At 26.9% G+C, this 20,010-nt stretch overlaps 1 protein-coding gene across 11 annotated transcripts in view; it reads left to right on the forward strand.

Annotated features, from left to right (window-relative positions):
• LOC127278648 (regulating synaptic membrane exocytosis protein 2) overlaps positions 1-20,010 on the forward strand; it is a 133,437-nt gene that overhangs the window by 27,395 nt on the left and 86,032 nt on the right. For all 11 annotated transcript variants that reach the window (XR_007842524.1, XR_007842527.1, XR_007842522.1 and 8 more), the window contains one exon: positions 297-501. Coding sequence is in view for 1 of the 11 variants with exons in the window: in XM_051300448.1 (XP_051156405.1) it covers positions 297-501 (205 nt within the window). In the remaining 10 variants the exon portion in view is untranslated. The remainder of the gene's footprint in view (positions 1-296; positions 502-20,010) is intronic.

A 20,010-nucleotide genomic window follows, 5' to 3' on the forward strand; every position in this document is an offset into this window, starting at 1 on the left:
ACACAAATCTCAAGGGTACCAATTACTTAAACAGTATGGCCATCTCTCCTAATGTCAGGAGACAAATTGACACAACTAAAATATAAATAAATAAATAAATAAAATTTTTGAATAAATAAAATTTGTGATTTACCACAAAACAAAGCGAACTAATCTTTAATAAGCGATACCTAGCAGCAAATTCTATAAAATATTTGAATTGGCCATCTCTCCCGCATGGCCAACTCCCCCGGACTTACCCTAAATGATGAAATTTCACAATAAATTGATGTGTGTTTTATATTTTTGTTTTATAGACGGAAACAAGATGAGGTGCAAGTCCTGGAGGAAACAATAAGAGCGCGTTCGGAAAAACATAAGAAGGCTGGAATAGAGCTAGATGCAACGTGTCATATATGTTTAAAAACCAAGTTTGCCGATGGTGTAGGGCACATCTGCAATTACTGCAGCATCCGGTGCTGCGCACGCTGCGGTGGAAAGGTCTCTCTTCGCTCGAATAAGGTAGGAAATTACAAGTAAATTTTTTTCAATGTGGAATTGTTTCCTAATGACTCAAATAAGATATAAATCAAGTTGAAAAATCATTATATGACAGAATGATAAAGCAAAATGAACTGTTAATTCAACAAATTTCATAGGCAATATTGATCATAGATTATTCCCTCTTTTTTTTACCCCTATTTCCGAAATTTTATCTTTTTCGCAGTAATGAAAATGGATTTTTTTTTCTTTTCTTTTATATAAACTGAAAAATTTATTTGATTCCAATAAACGATTATTTGTCTATTATCAAATAAATATTTATTTGTATTAAATAATTATTATTTGAAACAATTAAATCGTAGTTGTTTCAAATATAAAAATTATTGGTTCAAGTAAATATTTATTTGATAATAGTCATGTAACCGAATATTATTTGCATTAAATAATTTTTTTTTCAGTTTATATATATGTATAATCAGAAATATGAACATTTCTGCTAACGTCAGTTCTTAAACGGATGTTGCAGCAAATGAAAAACCAATGTAATATTATAGCCAAAAATGTAAAACTGGTCGAATCCGCGACCTGAAAAGAAACTATTGCGCAGAGTAACAATAATAAGAAATCATTCTTACAATATTCTTATGATATTTAAATGCTGCTTATGTTATAAGGTTTTTTTTTATTTATCAATTTGGAAAAGCTTTTGCTAACATTATTCAAAACTTTAACAAAACTGAAATAGTGAAAAACAAAATGATTTTTTTGTTGAAAAAATACAATAAATACGTCAACTGAATTTCTTTTCGTAAGTTAAAACCTCGGACATTAAAGTGCTCTAATGAAAATGGTAAAATTCGGGCAACAGTCAAATAACATTTTAATTCAAATTTCTGTAGAAACGATTAAAGTTGCACTGAAAGGACATTAGTCGAAATGTAATGTCGGGCTCGTCTAAAATACGTGGAAATAAATAATTGAGCTGGTGTATTCGCTCTAATATACACCAATTTATTAAACCTTATCGCAATAGTATACCAGCAGTGGGCGTAAATGTCGTCACTGAATAACTGTTACAATGTATACACCACAATATAGGCCGTTTTAGACAATTTCTCTGTTATCGCTTGTATACCATTACGTTTTTATGCGCACCAAATTTTCAATAATTCTTTTTTTTAAAGTAAACGCAATTTTTTTAATTATACACACTAAGAAAAATGTTTAGTCAGAGGAAACAAAATTTGGTTGGGCCAACAAAAAAATTTTGTTGGTATTTAAGCAACCAAACTATTTGTTTGAGTCAACAAAAAAATTTGGTTGAGTGTTTTTTGTTGATATAATAAAAATGTTTGGTTAGCCCAACCAAATTTTTTTTGTTAGGTCAACAAAAATGTTTGGTTGATCAGACAGTTTTTTTTTTGTAAAATTAAAAATTTTATTCTACCTTATCTTTTTTATTTATTTCATTATTTATTTATTATAAATTTAACATTGAAATTATATTTATCCAATTGAAATATTTGAGGACTTTGAAAAATCTCATCTCCGCCTGGGATCGAGCCTCTGTTTTAAAACTGAAGGTCGGGAGCTCTAACCACTGAACTACCCATTTTTTTTTTTTTGAAACAATCTTTATTAATCCAATTATTTACACTATTTACAAATTCTTAACGTTAAGAAAAACATTGTTATAAAAACTTTGGCTTATGTTGTAATTACAATATATAATCTGACGGCTCCTTAAGGAGCGCCCGCGGATTTGCCATTTTTGGTTGGAGAAAGGTTGCTTTATTTTATTTTGAAATATGATTACTAAAAGTAATATAATATTAATAACGTAATGTTTGATTTAGAAAAATAGGAAAAAAAAACTAAATACATCTGATAACTGGACTATACACATCCTTGTGATAGATTTGGAATTTAAAAATGTTCAACCAAATAATTTGGTTGGCCAAACCAAATGTTTGGTTGAGATAACTTTACGACTTTGTTTCAGCCAACCAAAATTTTTCTACAAGAACCAAAATTGCCTAACCAGACAATTTTGTTGCAAACACTAAATTTTTTTCTCATGTGGAAATTATTAAGTAACAAAATTGTCTTGATACTAATGTGCATACCTTATTAGTTAGTTAACGCTAATAAAAACGATCGACTACTACGAATTAATACTTATATAACAATATAGGGTACTCGGTACAATGATTGGCCTTTTAAGAAAATTTTCATGTTTGACACAATTCCTAATTTACTCCAGCTGTCAAAAAAGTTTTTGACATAAAACAAATGCAAATTTATTTTATTAAAATTGTAAATAATGACTAAAGAAAAGAAACTTGAAAAAATACGATGCTGAAGTTAACAATGTTTATGATCGCAACGATTTTTAAAGAAATATTTTTTTAAATTAAAAATTCTATTAATTTTTGTCTCAAAAATATTTTTAGCAATAGCAAAAAAAAAACATTTTTTTAGATAAAAAGTTTTATAATTTTCTGTCTTAAAACAAATTTGTTTTCTAATATTTACACTTTTTTGAAAATAACACTCACACTTATGGCAAAATAGATGAGGGCCATCGTAGGGGCCCGCATGGATCGCCCTCATGATCGATTAGCAAAATTTTCTAAGTCCAAAATTCAAATATTTTTTCGTCAACAAAAAATGAATGTTTCCAATGATTCAGAACAACGAAAAACGCGTTTTTAATAAAAATATATTTACACTTTTTTTGAAAATTCACCTTAGATGATTCATGATAATAATCATAAAGCATATAATTAATTATATTTTATAAATTGCATTTGATTGGAAAATATAATTTAATATCTTAACTTTAACTAAATGATGTTAAGCACTTCTCTTTGTTAGGTATTTTTTAAGTTTAAATAGCATCAAGAAGTTAGCATTCGTTTTGAAGTAGCGTGCGTAGCGTAGTTGGTAAAGCGTAAGACTCATAGTCCGTAGGTTCGATATTTTTTAATTTTTTAATTAATTAATTTATTATTACTTTTAATTATATCCGACAGTTAATTAATAAATTCAATTTGAGTAAGAATTTAATTTAAAATTGAATAATTATTAAATAAATATGTTATTTATTCATAACTTAAGCTTATTTATTATTAATTAACTTTTATTATTAATATTATTGATTAAAAAACATTATGGCAAACTTGAGGGCAAGATGAGGGCAAACGTGAGGGCCCATAAGGGCGCCCGTAGGGGCACCCTCATGGATCGCCCATGCGGGCGCCCTCATCGATGAGCATGTCCCATGAGGGGCCCCTATGGATCATCCATATGCGCCCCTCATGGCATGAGGGCGATCCACACGGGTTATGTCAAAAAATATATTTATTGGGCAAGTTGTACAATGCAATGATTGACTGGGGCGAAAAAATGTATTTTCAGAATATTTAAGATTTTTATTTAATAACTGCTTTGATTTTTAGTTTTTTTTATAACCAATCGATAATATTTGAGTTGCTCTTTCATTTCCAAAATATTTTCTTATATATGAAAATTGATAGTTTTTAAGTTGCTGCGTTTGTTTTTCAAAATTATTATTATATTATTGACCCCCTAATAAATTCAAAAACTGTTATATTTTTAAATAAAAAATTATTTTATTATGTATCGCTGCTCCATTGTGTTAAGTTTATTATATATAATTGACAAAATGGTTTGATGTAAGTTATTTGAACTTATTATATTTATATTTTAACAAGGCGGCCAATTATTGTAGGGTGGCCAACCATTTTACCGAATACCCTACGCACTATAAAAAGAAAATTTTCTTTTATATGGGAAGAAAAGAGTCTTCTTTTTTATGCAACATTTTTCAAATTTTCTGATAAATTTTACTTATTATCAACGCTTTTGTTAACATTTTTAAGTTATAAAAGGACAATTTTATATAGGGATCAATCAATTATATATTTCATCTATAAAGTCGTTGCGAACTATTTTTAGAAAAATCTTATACTTCGTAATAATAATTGTTATTATCCATACAATTCATTTTTGACAATTATTGAATAAAATTTTATTCTTATAAATTGGAATTTAAAGTTTTAAGATATGAGTTGTATGGAAAAGAGTTAATTTCTTTAAAAATTTAATAAAAAAGCACAGAAATAATATAGATAATGTCAATTTCTTCATATTATTATTATTTATTATTATATTTAAGAATTTAAGACGCACTTTTTTTGAAATTTGAATTTCAGATACTTAAATTTTTTAAATACATAATTAATTATTAATTTATAAATTTATAATTAATCCTCAAAAACGAAAAAAATGACAAAAAAAAGAATTTGAAAAATTTAGTTTTAAATAATTTATTGAAAATTTATTTTTGAGTTACACTTTTTTAAAAAACATTTATGAGTTCAAATTTTGGGAATTATTATTCTAAAACTTTTGCCAAAGGATCAAGGATTTTATAACTATTATGTATTATATATGTGAAAAAAGAATAGTATATATACGATGAAAAAATAATTTCTTTCTTTCACTCTTGAGTTCTTCGTTCTGTCAGACGTACTTTGCCCAAGCACTTGTGAAAATATCTACTGTGTGCGATAAGAATATTGTTTTTTTTCTTCTTTCTCTTGGATGAAGTTTTGCTTCAGCTGTTTTGTCATTTTCTTTTCTTCCGACTTGCGTACTATATCCATGGTACTTCGTGATTTATGCTCATATATGATAGTATGTATATATATATATATATATCCTATATAATAAATCTCTAATCGATAAACTCTCGAAGTTTTGTCACAGTAACCTGTATCCCATTGGTCGAAGTGTTATTCGTCATCTTCGTCTTTCTCCGTCTTACAAGTACGATTATCAGACACGTTTAGCCCGTATATACGAATATACACTCACATATGAATAAAAGCATTGTATGCGTTAGTTTCTTTCTTCATGCAAGCATGTTATGTATATATAATACATTCAGTCCGAATAAGGTTCTACTGATGCACAAATATATTAGAAAATTTGTACAGCATCATAATCTTATAATTGTTTTTAAATAAGTTCTACTAAGAATAATGATTAATTAATTTTTATTAATAATGAAAATGTATTTTTTTAATTATTTCAAGTTTTAATTATATACTTACAAGTAAAATAAACGTTATAAAAATGATTCATAGTACCCAATAGTGAGAACCCTACAAGAACCCTACGACCGTCTTTCGATTACTTTCAACTTACTATCATTTTTATTGAATGATAATTTAAGGTTATATTATTTATTATAAATAGTAGAAAATTTGGACCAGTATCATTTTAACACGAAACTTACAATTAAGATTTTTATATTGTGCTACCAGGAATATTGTTATTTTGTGCATGTGCTGAAATCAAATAGTTAGTCTAATAATTAATAAATTACTTTAGTGAGGTTCACAACGTTTCTAAACAACGATTTAGAAGAACAAATATTTTTCTATTTAAATGTTTACATATTTTTGCATAAAAACTATTTTACTTAATTTTTCGATCAATAATTTGTAAAAGAGAAAATTATAAACAAAATATTTTATTGTTTTTGTCAAGAAAATATTTAAAATCTCACCTCAATGTTTTTTTGATATATACTCTTTTTTATTTATAAAATTATGACTGTCATATATATTTATTAAGGAACAAAAATAACATTATAAGGGTAGGCCTTAAAAAAAGAGCAGCAAATAGAATAATATGATTAATTAAAATCAATTTTTGGCGGGAAAACATCTTCTGTTTGTTTTTGTGATTTCACATATAAATATATTCTGCGCAGATTTTGACAACTCAAAAATAGTAAAAGGTTTTGTTATCATGTGTATTTTTTTGTATTACAAAAACATCATACAAAATAATTTCTCAAAGTTCAAGGAGATTTTACCATTAAATAAGACATTTTTATTTTTTAATATCTTCGAATTGATTGCTACATATTTAAAATTATTTTCACATTCTTAATAATTTAAATTCATTATATTTTCTAATGAATGATATAAACTACAAATTTTCTTTTTACAGTTTAATTATATTTTTTATAAAGAATAATATAGTAATATAACCTGAAATTATAGTTAATCAAAAGTTGAAAGTTAAATAAAAGTTAAATTGAAAGTTCTCAAAGGGCAATCGTAGGGTTCTTGTTATTCTTCTCACTATTAACCATTAAAACTAATTTTTGAGAAAAACAAGCGTCACCAAAAACATCAGGACCTAACCAGAATTCTGCATTTTTCCCTATCAGAAACTTACCAAATTTTAGTTTTCGATAAGGAAACTTAGGAAAACTTCTCCACGGGCTCTTTTTTAAATTTTCTATGATTGTTAAGAAATGGTTAGACTGACAATTATGTGTATTTAGCAGGCCTGGTATTTAGTGTAATAAAAGTGCAGTTACAAAGTATTTTGCTGATATTAACAAAAATTTTAATTAATTATGCAACAACTTTATATATTTTTAGAAAAATTTAATAACTCGCTATCTTTTTGACTAAGTACTAAACACCAACGAAAAAGGCGCGCGCAGTCTTTGTCTAGTATATATATATATATATATATATATGTTTTATAAGGTACTTTTCTTAGAGAGAACTATTACAATTAATCTCTCATCTGAAATCGAGTAAAGTATAAAATTTTTCATGAGAAATAAGAATAGAGAAAAGTAAATGTTATATATTATTAAAATTTGTCCTAATTGTTGATTTGAGAATATATTTGTCATTTTTATAAAAAAAAAATAATTAACAACAAAGAAAAAAATATATTTAACAATTTATTGATATACTAACTTGTTTCTAATATTTACATAAAAAATTCAACACACTGAAAAAAATTCTGGTTAGGCTATATGTAGGTATTTAACAGGGGCGGATCCAGAAGCAAATTTTTGGGGGGGGGGCGATTCGAAAATTGAAACCTTATAGAAGTATGGGTATAAAAAAAGAGAAAATTAGTTTAGATAATGTGTTAAACTTTTATAATTTTCAAGAAGCTTTGGGGGGGCGATCGCCCCTTTCGCCCCACCGTGGATCCGCGCCTGGTATTTAACATTACATTCTTCTAGTTAAGCGAACCAGAATTCTGGTTACATTATAACTGATTCTGATTGAAAATAAGTAAAGTTCATAAGATTGCTCAAAAAGATGATACATACACGGAAAAAAATTTTCTGGTAATTCTTTAACGTCGATTTAGAGATTTTACATGTTCCTAAATCTGTTAATTCTACAGATATTTTCTGTAAGGATTTAACGCATGCACGAAAACAATGCAGTGATTCGACTTAGGCTGAGTACGATTGAGTGCGAGAGGTTAAGGCGAATTTAGTGTTTTTATTATTATCATAGTGTCGGCAAGAAAATTTAATTAAGAAGGAAACGTCTTAAGTATATAAACATTATTATAGAAATAAATTATTACAAATTTTTTATTTTAAAATTAACTGTAGTGATTAAGTGAGAAAAGTCGTTTGTTTCAATTTCTCGACATAAGAAAAAGTGGATTTATCATAAGTTTTGAAAACTTGCTCCTCATTTTTTTTGTTAGAAAATTATTGAAGGATGAATTTATTTACATAGAAGTTATACTAATTTATACAATAATGTTCCGCGAATTTAATGTATTCGGAGGAGAATATAACCTATAAGAAATACTCTACCAAATATATATTATCCCCATATAGTATACATAATTTGGTCACTCAACAGTTTTTAAGAACTGTAGCTCAAACTTGTAGAATTAACAGATTTAAATGCCAATGATTCAACATATTTCTCTATTTGGAGAAATATCAGTAGATGGCGCAGGAGTTTCTGTAAATTCTACAGAAAATTTTTTTCCGTGTAGTTGTTTTAATTAAAGACATTGGAAAAAAAGTTTTTATTATTTAAAAAAAAATTTCTTCTTTCACTGCGCAACTAATCAAAGAATTAATTCTTCTTAAATAAATACAGTTAAAGCATTACATTTTTTAAACCGATAGTTTCGTATCTCATATTATCTTTCATAAAAAGCAACTTCAACTTCATAGTCGTTTCATAATTTCACATATACAACAAAACATTGAAATTAGATTCGAGGCAATAAAAGTTAATCGATATTTGGTTCAATGAAAAATTTTTATAGTTCATGTTATCATAAAACAGTACCTTTTTTTTGTGTAATATTAGTTTCAATACGCGTTTCAAAATATTGTAGTATTCTTTTCATCTATTTTGACTCGTATATTGTTCTGGTTATCATTTTCTGAATACTTTGTGTTCGTCATAGAGATGAAAATTTTTCAATTAAAGACTAAAAATTTCCAAACAAAAGTTTCATTTTTCAAAAATATCTGATTTTTGAAACGGGACAAAAACTCCATTCAATTTGATTGTTAAAGTTTTGTTAAATATTTTATAGTTTAGGGTCGGTATCATATTGATACAAATTTTTTTCTGAAAATTGTTATATTATATAATAATGTTATTTTGTACTATTATTATATTTTTATTTCTAAAAGCAAATAAACTTTTAATTTTCAGTTGTACAAAATAACATTATCACCGGTTATACAATCTAACAATTTTCACAAAAAAAATTTGTGTCAATAAAAAAAAATAATACTAAAATTTTCATCAATAGGATAAAAGATTCGTATAAATTTTTTTTTTTACTTTAATAAAGAGTTGTAATAACTTAAATACAGTAAGAATAAAGTCTTTTTTTATGCCAGAAACCCGTGTAGAAAAATCGTCTGTAACGTCTAGAGGCAAGCTAGAAAGCGTCTAGCATCGCTAGTCTGGAAGATCTGGCTTGGCCCCGTTTTGACGTTACGAAAATGTAAGGGTTTTTGAAAATTTCATTCTATTGAATTTAAGTGACAAAGGAATTAGTGTAGATTTATGTTTTTTAATTTGAATGTTCAGAAATCATTTAATTGAACGCTTATTTAAAATTTAATTGATATTGCTTTGTAGAAAAGAAAAAAAAGTTGTAAAAAATTTTATCATTGAATTTGAATGCGTAAATGTGTGTTAAAATGTAGTACCCTTCAATTCTTTGATTCATTAAGAGTCAAAGAGAATGTAACATACAATGGTAACTAAAGGGAACATATCCAGTCATCATTTTCCAAAAATCGACTTTTTTTTTTTTATTATATTACAACTTTTTTGAAATATTTTCCCGAAGCTTCAAATAAATTTGAAGAAAATTCATAATATTGGGATTGGCGGTATAGTGACTTTTACCTATACTTCGTCAGAGATTTTGGTTTTTATTTCTCTTTCTATCGATTTAATTAAAGAAAGACGAGAGAGGAAAATGGTTGTCAGAAGTAGGTAAACACCATATGACGTATTAAAGTTTATCCAATCCCAATAATAAATATTAATTTTTAACGTAAATATATATTATCATTAGTTGTGTGCATTTTTCATTCATTAAGTTTTAAAAAGAAAATAATTTAATCATATAGCATAACTTTGAGTTAACATTTTATTCTACTGGCGTTTGATTTCTAGACTGCGTCTAGCGATACTGGTCTGGAAGGTCTAGTCAGATCCAGCTCTGGTGCTGGCCAGAAATAATAGATAATTAAAATTTTTTAATTTGAAATTTCGAGACTACGTCTAGCGATTCTGGTCTGGAAGGACTAGCCAGACACAGGTCTGATTCTAGCCAGAAGGTCTAGATAACTAAAATTTTTTATTTGATGATATGACAACATAATTGGGATTAATCGGATTTTTCAATTTTTTTCATTTAATTTAAGCTTACATTTTATTTACTATTTTAAAAAAGAAAATTTTATATATTAAACACATAATTCAATTGCAAAATTATTAAAAATAATAATATTAAAAAAATAATCCTTCTAACTTTTTTATAGTTAAAATAGTATAACTATTATTAAATTGTTAAATTAAGTAAAATTATTAATACACGGAGAGAAATAGATGGTAAGAAATTATGATCTTAAGATGGTAAAAAGTAGATGGTATCCGGTACAATCTATATGCTACTCGGTACCATCTAGATGATAAAAAAGTGAGGTTATGTTACCCACTTTACAATCAAGATGGTACTCCGTACAATATGTATAGTATCCCGTACAATCAAGATTCCTGTCCGTATATGTAAGATCAAATATTATACCTGATACTATCTAGATAGTACCCCGTACCATCTATTTCTCTCCGTGTATAAATTTCGATTTTTACAATTCAAGACAATATTTGAATAAAATTTTTCGAGTTGATTCAGCCGCGCAGTCGTTAAAGCGTTAGATTAGGTTTTAGGTTAGTTATAGGGTCGTGAGTTCGATCCCCGTGGGTTGTAAATTTTAATTTATTTCTTGAAATTTAATGTTAGACATGCAAGTGTACTGAGTTAATAAGAATTGTGGATAATATTATTTTTTATTATATGCGCAATTTTTTTTTTCAAGTTCAGAAATATCACGAATTGTTCTTTATAAATTAAATCAATTAAATTGAATAGAAATGCTTGTCATCTGACCAGCGCCTAGTTTCCAGACTAGCAGCTGCCCAGAAACTCTGACTAGCGTCTCACCGCTTCTAATGTTACACTTTTGGCCAGCCGCTGGCCAGAGTTTCTGGGCAGCTGCTAGTCTGGAAACTAGGCGGTCTGTCTAGAATCATGCCAGTCCCGGAAGATTTTTCTACACGGGAAGGAAGTCTTATTTTAAGATACAAAATTTTTTAAGACATACTTTGCTGAATTTACGTAATTACGATTTTAAATGGTGATTAGTATAGTGCTGAATTTTAAATTCCTTTCGTTTTTTGTATAAAATTTCTTTTTACAATATTTCATTATATTATTTTTACTCTCTTATTATTCTTTGTGACGTTTGTTTGCATTATTTAAATGTGAAAGACGCATTTTTTTTGCCTGAAGATTCTATTTGTTTGGAAGTCTCTCTGATGATGATGCATTGATACGAAGTCGTACATGTTTCTCTACTGGTTACGTGGTTTTATTATTGGAAGCACTGTGCGTGGGAGCCTATGAATGGGCGCGTCCCTGTGTGACGTCATCAGAGAGTTTCGAAAAGCAGCATTGGTGGGGTGGACAGACGGGGGTTGGGGTGAGTTGGTAGCCTGGCGGACGTGACGCAACATATTGATCTATGTTTGGCCGAAGTCGTGTGGCAAAAGGAGGGTTAAAATACATAGAATGCCGGTCAAAACTTTTATATATATATACAAACACACACACACACACATTAACTTTTAACTCGAAAATCGCACATCGTGTTCGCCGAAATATTGCAGTACATTTCTTTATACAAACAATGTACCGTCAACAGAATCAAAAATATCATTAAATATAGCACTGCAAAAAGAATTATCTTATTTTAAGATGTTTTGGTAGCGTTTTCAAGACATCAAGACACCTTAAACATCTTAATTTTTTAAAAACGGTACCAAAATATCTTAAAATAAGATACTTCTTTTTGCAGTGCGTTTAAACATTCCTTAACGTCTCGACAATTTCAAGGCCGCTAACTTTATTCTAAAGACTGTCAATTATTATCTTAGAAACACTTGTTTGGATTTTGAATCCTTAAAAAAAAGTTATTTTTTATCGTTCACTGTATAAAAGAAAAATCTTCCTTTAAAGGATTCTTATTCTTATTTTAATGATTATTATTATTATAATTTAATTTAATTAATTTTAAAAAAATTAAAATATTATTATTAATAATATCCGCTATAGTTCAGTCCAAGTTATCATTTTTAGATGTTTTAACTCAGGACCTCAGTTTTTTTTGGTTAAACCCTTCATTTTGGGGTCAAAATAAATACCTAAATGGTATACTTCGAACTCCTTAGGGAACCTAACTTTTTTTTTGTAAAATAGGTGCAAAAATCAGTTTTTTGCAAATCGCTGCTTCCCGATACATATGAGCCCCCCAATTCTATAACTTGCCCGACACTCGGACGGACGCTCTATTGGTAGTCGGGTAGAAGCGAGCGTCAATGGCTCTCTCGCTGCTACCTGACTACCAATAGAGCGTCCGTCCGAGCGTCGGGCTAGTTATAGAATTGGAAGTCTCATTTTAGCGTAAAAATAGTTCAGAGAGAAAAGAAAGTGTATAAAATTCTGAGTAATTTGAAAAACAATCAACCCTGCAGTTCAAAAATTTTCAGAGATATAGCTTTTTCAAAAAACCCATTTTTTTCGTGATTTTAGCAAAAATCCAGTATTTTTCAGTTTTTTCCACCTAGCTTTGAAACAAATGATTTTTTGAAAAAAAAATGTCCAACAGGAAAGTTAAAGCTGACAAAATTCTTGACAATTTGCAAAAAAGAACAATGCAATAGCTCTAAAAGTTTCCGAGATACAGTCTCTAAAAGTTGACCATTTTGAGATTAAATATAACACCGTCCGACAAAATTCAACTTTTTTTTTCACATATGAAAAAATCAATGATTTTCAGAAACTAGGACCAAAAAAAAGATACCTGTGTCTGGCCGTTTTGCTAGATCAGGTCATTTTCTGATTTTAGGGGTAAAAACAGCCCTTAAATGAAAGGTGATAGGAAATCTTGTACCAATTAATAATTTTTTATGAAACATGGTATTTCGGGGTTTTCCGGGTCGCTGATTACGAATCTGACGTCAGATTTTCAAAATTCAAAATGGCGGATCCAATATGGCGGTCGAAATTTATAAATATTAATTATTTTTTATAAAACTTCGTATCTAGGGGTTTTTGGGGTTGCTGAGTACGAATCTGAAGTCAGATTTTTTAAATTCAAAATAGATCTAATAATGTGGAAGATTAGACAGTTATTTATATGTTCGTTTTCAGTTGCATAGTTACGGAAAATAGTACATAAAGCAAATTACAATTGTAGACTTTTTTACTTTGCACAGCAGTTTTAAACAATCACTTAACATCTTTAAATTTTTTTTACTTGACCTTATTACTGTTATCTAATAAAAATATTCTTACTTACTACAAAGCCTGTTTTGTCATTAAAAAAGTGTCCAATATACAAAAAACACAAATGTGGAAATTTTTTTTTTTATATATTGTTTTCTAATCTTCCAAATTAGATCTATTTTGAATTTTAAAAATCTGACTTCAGATTCGTACTCAGCGGCCCCAAAAACCCCTAGATACGAAGTTTTATAAAAAAGAATTAATATTTATAAATTTCGACCGCCATATTGGATCCGCCATTTTGAATTTTCAAAATCTGACATCATATTCGTTATCAGCGACCCCAAAAACCTTAAAGTAATAAGTTTCAAGTAAATTCGATGAACCTTTATAAATTTCGACCGCCATATAGAATCCGCCATTTTGAATTTTGAAAATCTGACATCATATTCGTAATCAGCAACCCCAAAAACCCCTAAGTAACAACTTTCAAATGAATTGGTGAATTTTTACAAATTTCGACCGCCATATTGGATCCGCCATTTTGAATTTTGAAAATCTGACATCAGATTCGTAATCAGCGACCTGGAAAACCCCGAGATACCAGGTTTCATAAAAAATTATTAATTTGTACAAGATTTCCTATCACCTTTCATTTAATGGTTGTTTTTACCCCTAAAAGCAAAAAATGACCTGATCTAGCAAAACGGCCAGACACGGGTATCTTTTTTTTGGTCCTAGTTTCTGAAAATCATTGATTTTTTCGTGGGTGAAAAATCGTGTCGAACGGTGTAATATTGTATATTATATTAATAATAAATATATTTAAATTTAAAATTATATTTTCTAAGTATATATGTAGTACAAAGAATATTCTTAAGTTGGAGGTCATAACAATATGAATTGACCAAAGATTTATTAATTAAATCAGTTGCAATTCGTGTTTAAACGTGGTCAACGTGAGTGTAAATTTTGTAATTTTAAAAGTAAAATTATATTTTTTTTATCATTTTTTCAAATAGTTTCGGGAGTGCTCGAATTTTTTAATTCGCGAACGAAACAATTTTACATTGTTACAGTTTTTTCTTTTGTCAATTTTAGTAAATCTTTTGTTCCGGTAATAATATTTGAAATTCCTAAAATTGCGATAGCTTATTTTGTTTCTTAATTTAAACTTAATTTTGGGAATGTTCCGGTACATCTTATTGTGAATATAAGGTTAGAGATATATTATTTAAAAATAATAAACACATGCTATTGTTTTTCTACTAAAATATTTAAAAATATTATATTAATTTATTGTTTTTTTCAAAAAGGTTCATAAAAATTATTTTTAAAAGTATTAACTACATTTCACATTTAAATTTTAATAAAATAAATTTGGTTTTAAAATGCTTTACAAGCGATAGTTTCTATTTTTTCTTACAAATATTGGTATATTTTAAAATAAAATTCATATATAAATAAAGATAAAAAATAGATGAAAGCAATAAAAATTTAATCAATAAAGGCAATAAATTGATAATAATATGAATATATAGCTAAATTGAACATTAAACAGAAATTTTTTTTTTATGTTTTGACAGTTGGGAAATATTAATGAATTTTTGTTAAATTTCAGTGGTCACCTTGCTATTTATGTTTTAAATATTTAATTTTTAGTAGTTTTTTTTACATAATTAAAACTGTTTTAATTTATAAAACTAAGATTTTTTTTAGAAATACCACTATTGATAAATGTCAAAAATTGTTGACTCTTTATTTCATTATATATTCGGTTTACAATATATAAAATAGGTGTTGTAAAAAAAAATGTTAATGTAAAATAAAAGAGAAAAGCGTTTTGATGTGGAGGTCGACCCAAAATCCGAGATGTAAAAATAGCTGCAGCAAACCCTTGTGTGGCGCTTAAGTAGCAATTTCTTTTAAAGAAAAATCTCACATAATACACTCTGTCGCGTGTTTATAGAAAAATTGGACTAAGGTCATTTGCATTTTACAGTGATTTTTTGAGAAAGTATACTCTGACATCAAATTTATCTCGAAGCATATAATCATCAATTTTTTTTTTTTTTTAAGGAAAAGATCTTCATAAAAAGTAAATCTTATACAAGGTGATCAAAATATATTACACCCCAAAAATTTTTTTTTTATAAATTGATTTTTTCTATGTTTAAAAACCAAAAAAGTCGATTGAGAAAAAATTTTTTTTTTATGGGGTCCGGTACATTTTGATCACTCTGAATAATATAAATTAAGTCAGTCTTGATAATTTTCACATTGTAAAATTTTTATTTGTGCGAATAAGTTTTATTCACTAAAATCGAAATTTTTATGGTATAGATTCTCGAATGCAAAACTTTTGCTTAATCGAATAAGTTTTTAATTTAACATAAGTTTTATTAAGCAAAATTTCTACTAAGCCCAATTCTTTGAAATAGATACAATTTGAAACATTAGAAATTCTATATACAAATAATAATAATGAATTATGGGTAATATTTGTATTAATATTAAATACTAAATACAATATAATTGTTCTTCATATAAATAAATACATATTTCCCTATTAGGAAATAATTTATTTCTCGATGTTTATTTACGACAATTCACAATAAATTTAAGTAGTGAAATATTTTAAAAGTAGATTACAGCCTAGAACATAATTCATAACTTGAAAGTTTTTCTCCGCATGCGCTTTATGTGAATACAAGGAGACATATATGTATATTAAATTATAAAGCATATTGTATATATATTTGTTTTATGGATGATTGAAAACTTTTTTAAGAACATTGAATCTTGTCCCCTTGAGTTTATATATTATGCGCAAGCACGCTTCTTGGGTTGAATCTTGTGTGTTGTTGCTATATGTTATATAGTAAAGTGGTGGGTGTTTGTGTTGGATTGAAGAATTCTCTGATGCATATAGTTGCCTGAAACTTCAACTCGCATATATCAACGTTTATGTCGTTTCTTACTATTTTCAGCTTTTTGCATTCACATTTTGGAGTTTGTGTCATAGTGCAATACTGCGCGCAACTCTACATATTTGGCTAAGTAAATACATATTTTCATGAGAGTAAGATTGTATATGACGAAATTCTTCAGAAAAGTTGGAGTTATTGAAACTTAATACTTTCATCCAACATACCCCAGTTTATTATTACTTTCTCTGCTTAAAAATCGAGATTCGTTGACTTATATACGCAAGCTAAATTCAAAATTTATTTGAATGCAAAATTATTTTCTTTTATTTACAGTGTACTCTAATTGACTAGAATTCATTGCTTTACATTTAGTTATTTATTTTGAGGACAATTTTCAATTATTACTGTTTCCTTCTTTCTTCACTTTAATTAAATTACATTTAATTTGAAGTAGATTTTTTGAGAATATCTTTCTAAATTTTTTCTCGAAATCGATTGAATTTTCACTCTATTAGAGAATAAAGCCTTATTCATTTGACATCAAATTAAAAAGTCATTAAAGGGCATGGCTACTTATAGACATATAGGTATATAAAGACTATTAATTGTTAATAAATAAAAATAAATGTAATCTATAAATAGATTTCTCTCGTCGATTGTATTCGATTTTCGTTCTATTGTCAGAAAGTTGAAATGAACATTAAAAGTGTTGATCAATTAAAAGAATTATGAAAAAAAGAAGAAGAAGGTATTCTGAGATTTGAATTTTTCCATGTCCTTTTGTACTAATGTTACTCATACATAGACCTAGAATATATTTCTTTTGTAAAGCTATCTTCATCAGGCCTTGAATATATTTTTTTATTCCTTATTTATATGTGTTAATGTTTACAAAGGATTTTTATATATTATTTGAAAAGTCGATCTTTTTGTTTGAACTATATAAAAAAAAGTTTTCTTTATTGAAAAAATTTTTTTTTGATAAATTCAAAATAACACTTTTTTTTAATCAAAAGAAGTTTTTTTCGAATCGAAAAATATTTAAATTGAAATAAATATGTGACACGCTCTGAAAAATGGACCTATAAGAAGCAAAAAATTATAGGTTATGTTTTAAAACTTTGTATTCTGAGCTTTTGAACAGATCATGATTATTTTATGTTTTCGGGGTCGCTGAAACCGAATCTAAAGTCTGTTTAATCCCATCACGCCAGGATTTTGAAATAACCTCAAAAAACACCAAAATTTGACCCCAAATTTTTGAAACAAGAAAAATTTATATCTCCATGACTACACGAAAAAAAAGTACAACTATATCTGAGAATTTTTTCGCCATAGTAGCTAAATATTTCGTCGAAAATGAACGAGCAATACTGGCATTATCGCTGTTTTGGCAAATGTGAAAATCTTTGGTCAATATCTCTATATTGGTGAAAGTGTACTGCTAATTTATACTTTATGTCACTTTATAATAAAGATTTTGAAATTCCTCGTTTACAGTATTCAAAATGTATAGCTAAAAACATAATTCTGGTGAATAATTATAAAGATTGGACTGAAAGCAAACAAAAAATACCTGCAGTTTATATAGAAAATGATGTAAAATACAGAAAATAATAATTAAATGATTATATAGTAACAAAATTCTAAATTTAAATATTGTTAAATCATATCTTGTGTTTACAAAATTATAATTTACGGATTTTGAAATTTGAGGTTATGTTTTCAGTGAAATATTTGTTTTTTTAACATAAATAAAAATTATTTAATACAACAAATTTAATTTAATGGTTCAAGTAAAGTAAATTATTTAGTAATACAAATAATTTATTATTTATTGCTAATACATTATTTTATTAAAAATATTTTGATGAAATAAATAATTGATTTAAACGAAAAAAATTAAATTTTTTAAAATAAAACAATGAATTATTTGAAAAAATTAGTGGGACCTATCAATAATCCTCACATTTAACTTATAAGAATTTCTGTGGCGTCAAATCTTAAAGTATTGAATTTCTATTCAGCAAAGTTTTATAAAGTGGATTTCACATTAACAAAAAATTTTTATATCGATGAATTTTGATTGAATTGAAATTAGATTTAAAAGAATTTGTATCACACATTAATCACTTGCGGCCATCTTAATTTTTTCGGTACACTCATACACTGTACTGTAGGGATTTTGACTATCGCCGAATTACTGATGTTCGCATGATTAATCCGACTACATGTCTGGCGCTGTTGCACCCTAAAAAAAGTAATTTTCAATCTAGAGGATTCCTCTAAAATAAATGCATATTTTCCTCTTAATTTTGGTATCAAAATTATTATTCTTCATTTAAGAGGATTTTCCTCTTAAATTAAATGTCGACATCCAAACCTCGTAAAATTGTTTTTAATGTCAAAGCCATCAATAAAATAATTATAATTTCAATCAAATAATAAAATCTTTGCAGAAAATACATTTTTTAATTAAAATTAAGTAAAATTATAATAGTTCATTTCAATATAATAATAAAAATTGTTTTTTAATATAACATTAACAATGTCATGTTTTTGGTTAATTATCAACATTTTATATTGATAATTAAAATACAAAAAATAAGTTTTCATTAATCAGATGTAATGATCAACGAGATTTTCAGCGCAAAAATAATTTTAAAACATGATGATATGTTTAAAAGTTAACATTTTTTATAGGACAGAAAAAAATTTCATATATGAAATTATTTAACGTTTTAAAACTTTTTTAAAAAAGTAAATAAAAAGATTTAAAAAATTCGAAAGATTCAAAAATGGGGTTATAGTATTTCTATTTACCTGACTAGTAAAATTTCACAAGAAATATCCAAATTTTTTTAAATCTAAAAATAGCGTTAAAAATATTCATTTAATTTGAATTTAACTATATTTTCTGTATTTTTAATAAAGCAAATCCATTTTTTTGTCCTTTTTGTTGACATTTTACCAGAAATATTAAAACTGAAAGGTTAAAAAACAACTTCACAACTATCATACCCAGGGAAAGGGATCAAACGATTACATTATTTTTTTCCGTTTCCTTTTTTTAAATTTTCTAAATTTAAAACGGAAAATCTTAATTAAAGAGGAAAATACAAAAGGAATCCTTTTGTCATTCTTCCATTAAAATGAAGAATAAAAATATTCTACATTTCAATTGAATAATCTTGTTTTAAGAGGAAATATTTAGAGGATATTAGAAGAGGAATTTTCCTCTAAGTATAAGATTACTTTTTTTTGGGTGTGGGTGTATATTTTGCTGCTTTATTTGAAAGACTTGTTTGTTTCTGTTATTTAAAAATAATAGATAATTTCTTAATAAAGGAAATTTGCCATTTCAGCGATAACATAAAAAGTGTCAATTCTTTTTAAAAAATTTACTGGCAATAGCCGAATAGATTCTAAAAATGAATTGTATGTATTTATTAAATTATTATTATGATGATAAAATAATTAGATAATTATAACTTTAAAAGTGCTTTTTAATTAAAAGTATAATTTAATAATGGAGAATTATTATACCATATTTTTGGACAATTTGAGAAACAGAAATTCGAAGGTTCTTTCTGTAAAAAGACTCGAGATCAATATCAGGATAAGTTATCAGTTAAAACTCAATGACCGGATCGATTAGTAAAAACGAGGT

Source organism: Leptopilina boulardi, unplaced genomic scaffold (genome assembly GCF_019393585.1).
Source record: "Leptopilina boulardi isolate dan_hultmark-lab unplaced genomic scaffold, ZJU_Lbou_2.1 LbouV2_210, whole genome shotgun sequence".
NCBI classification, from domain to species: Eukaryota; Metazoa; Arthropoda; class Insecta; order Hymenoptera; family Figitidae; genus Leptopilina; species Leptopilina boulardi.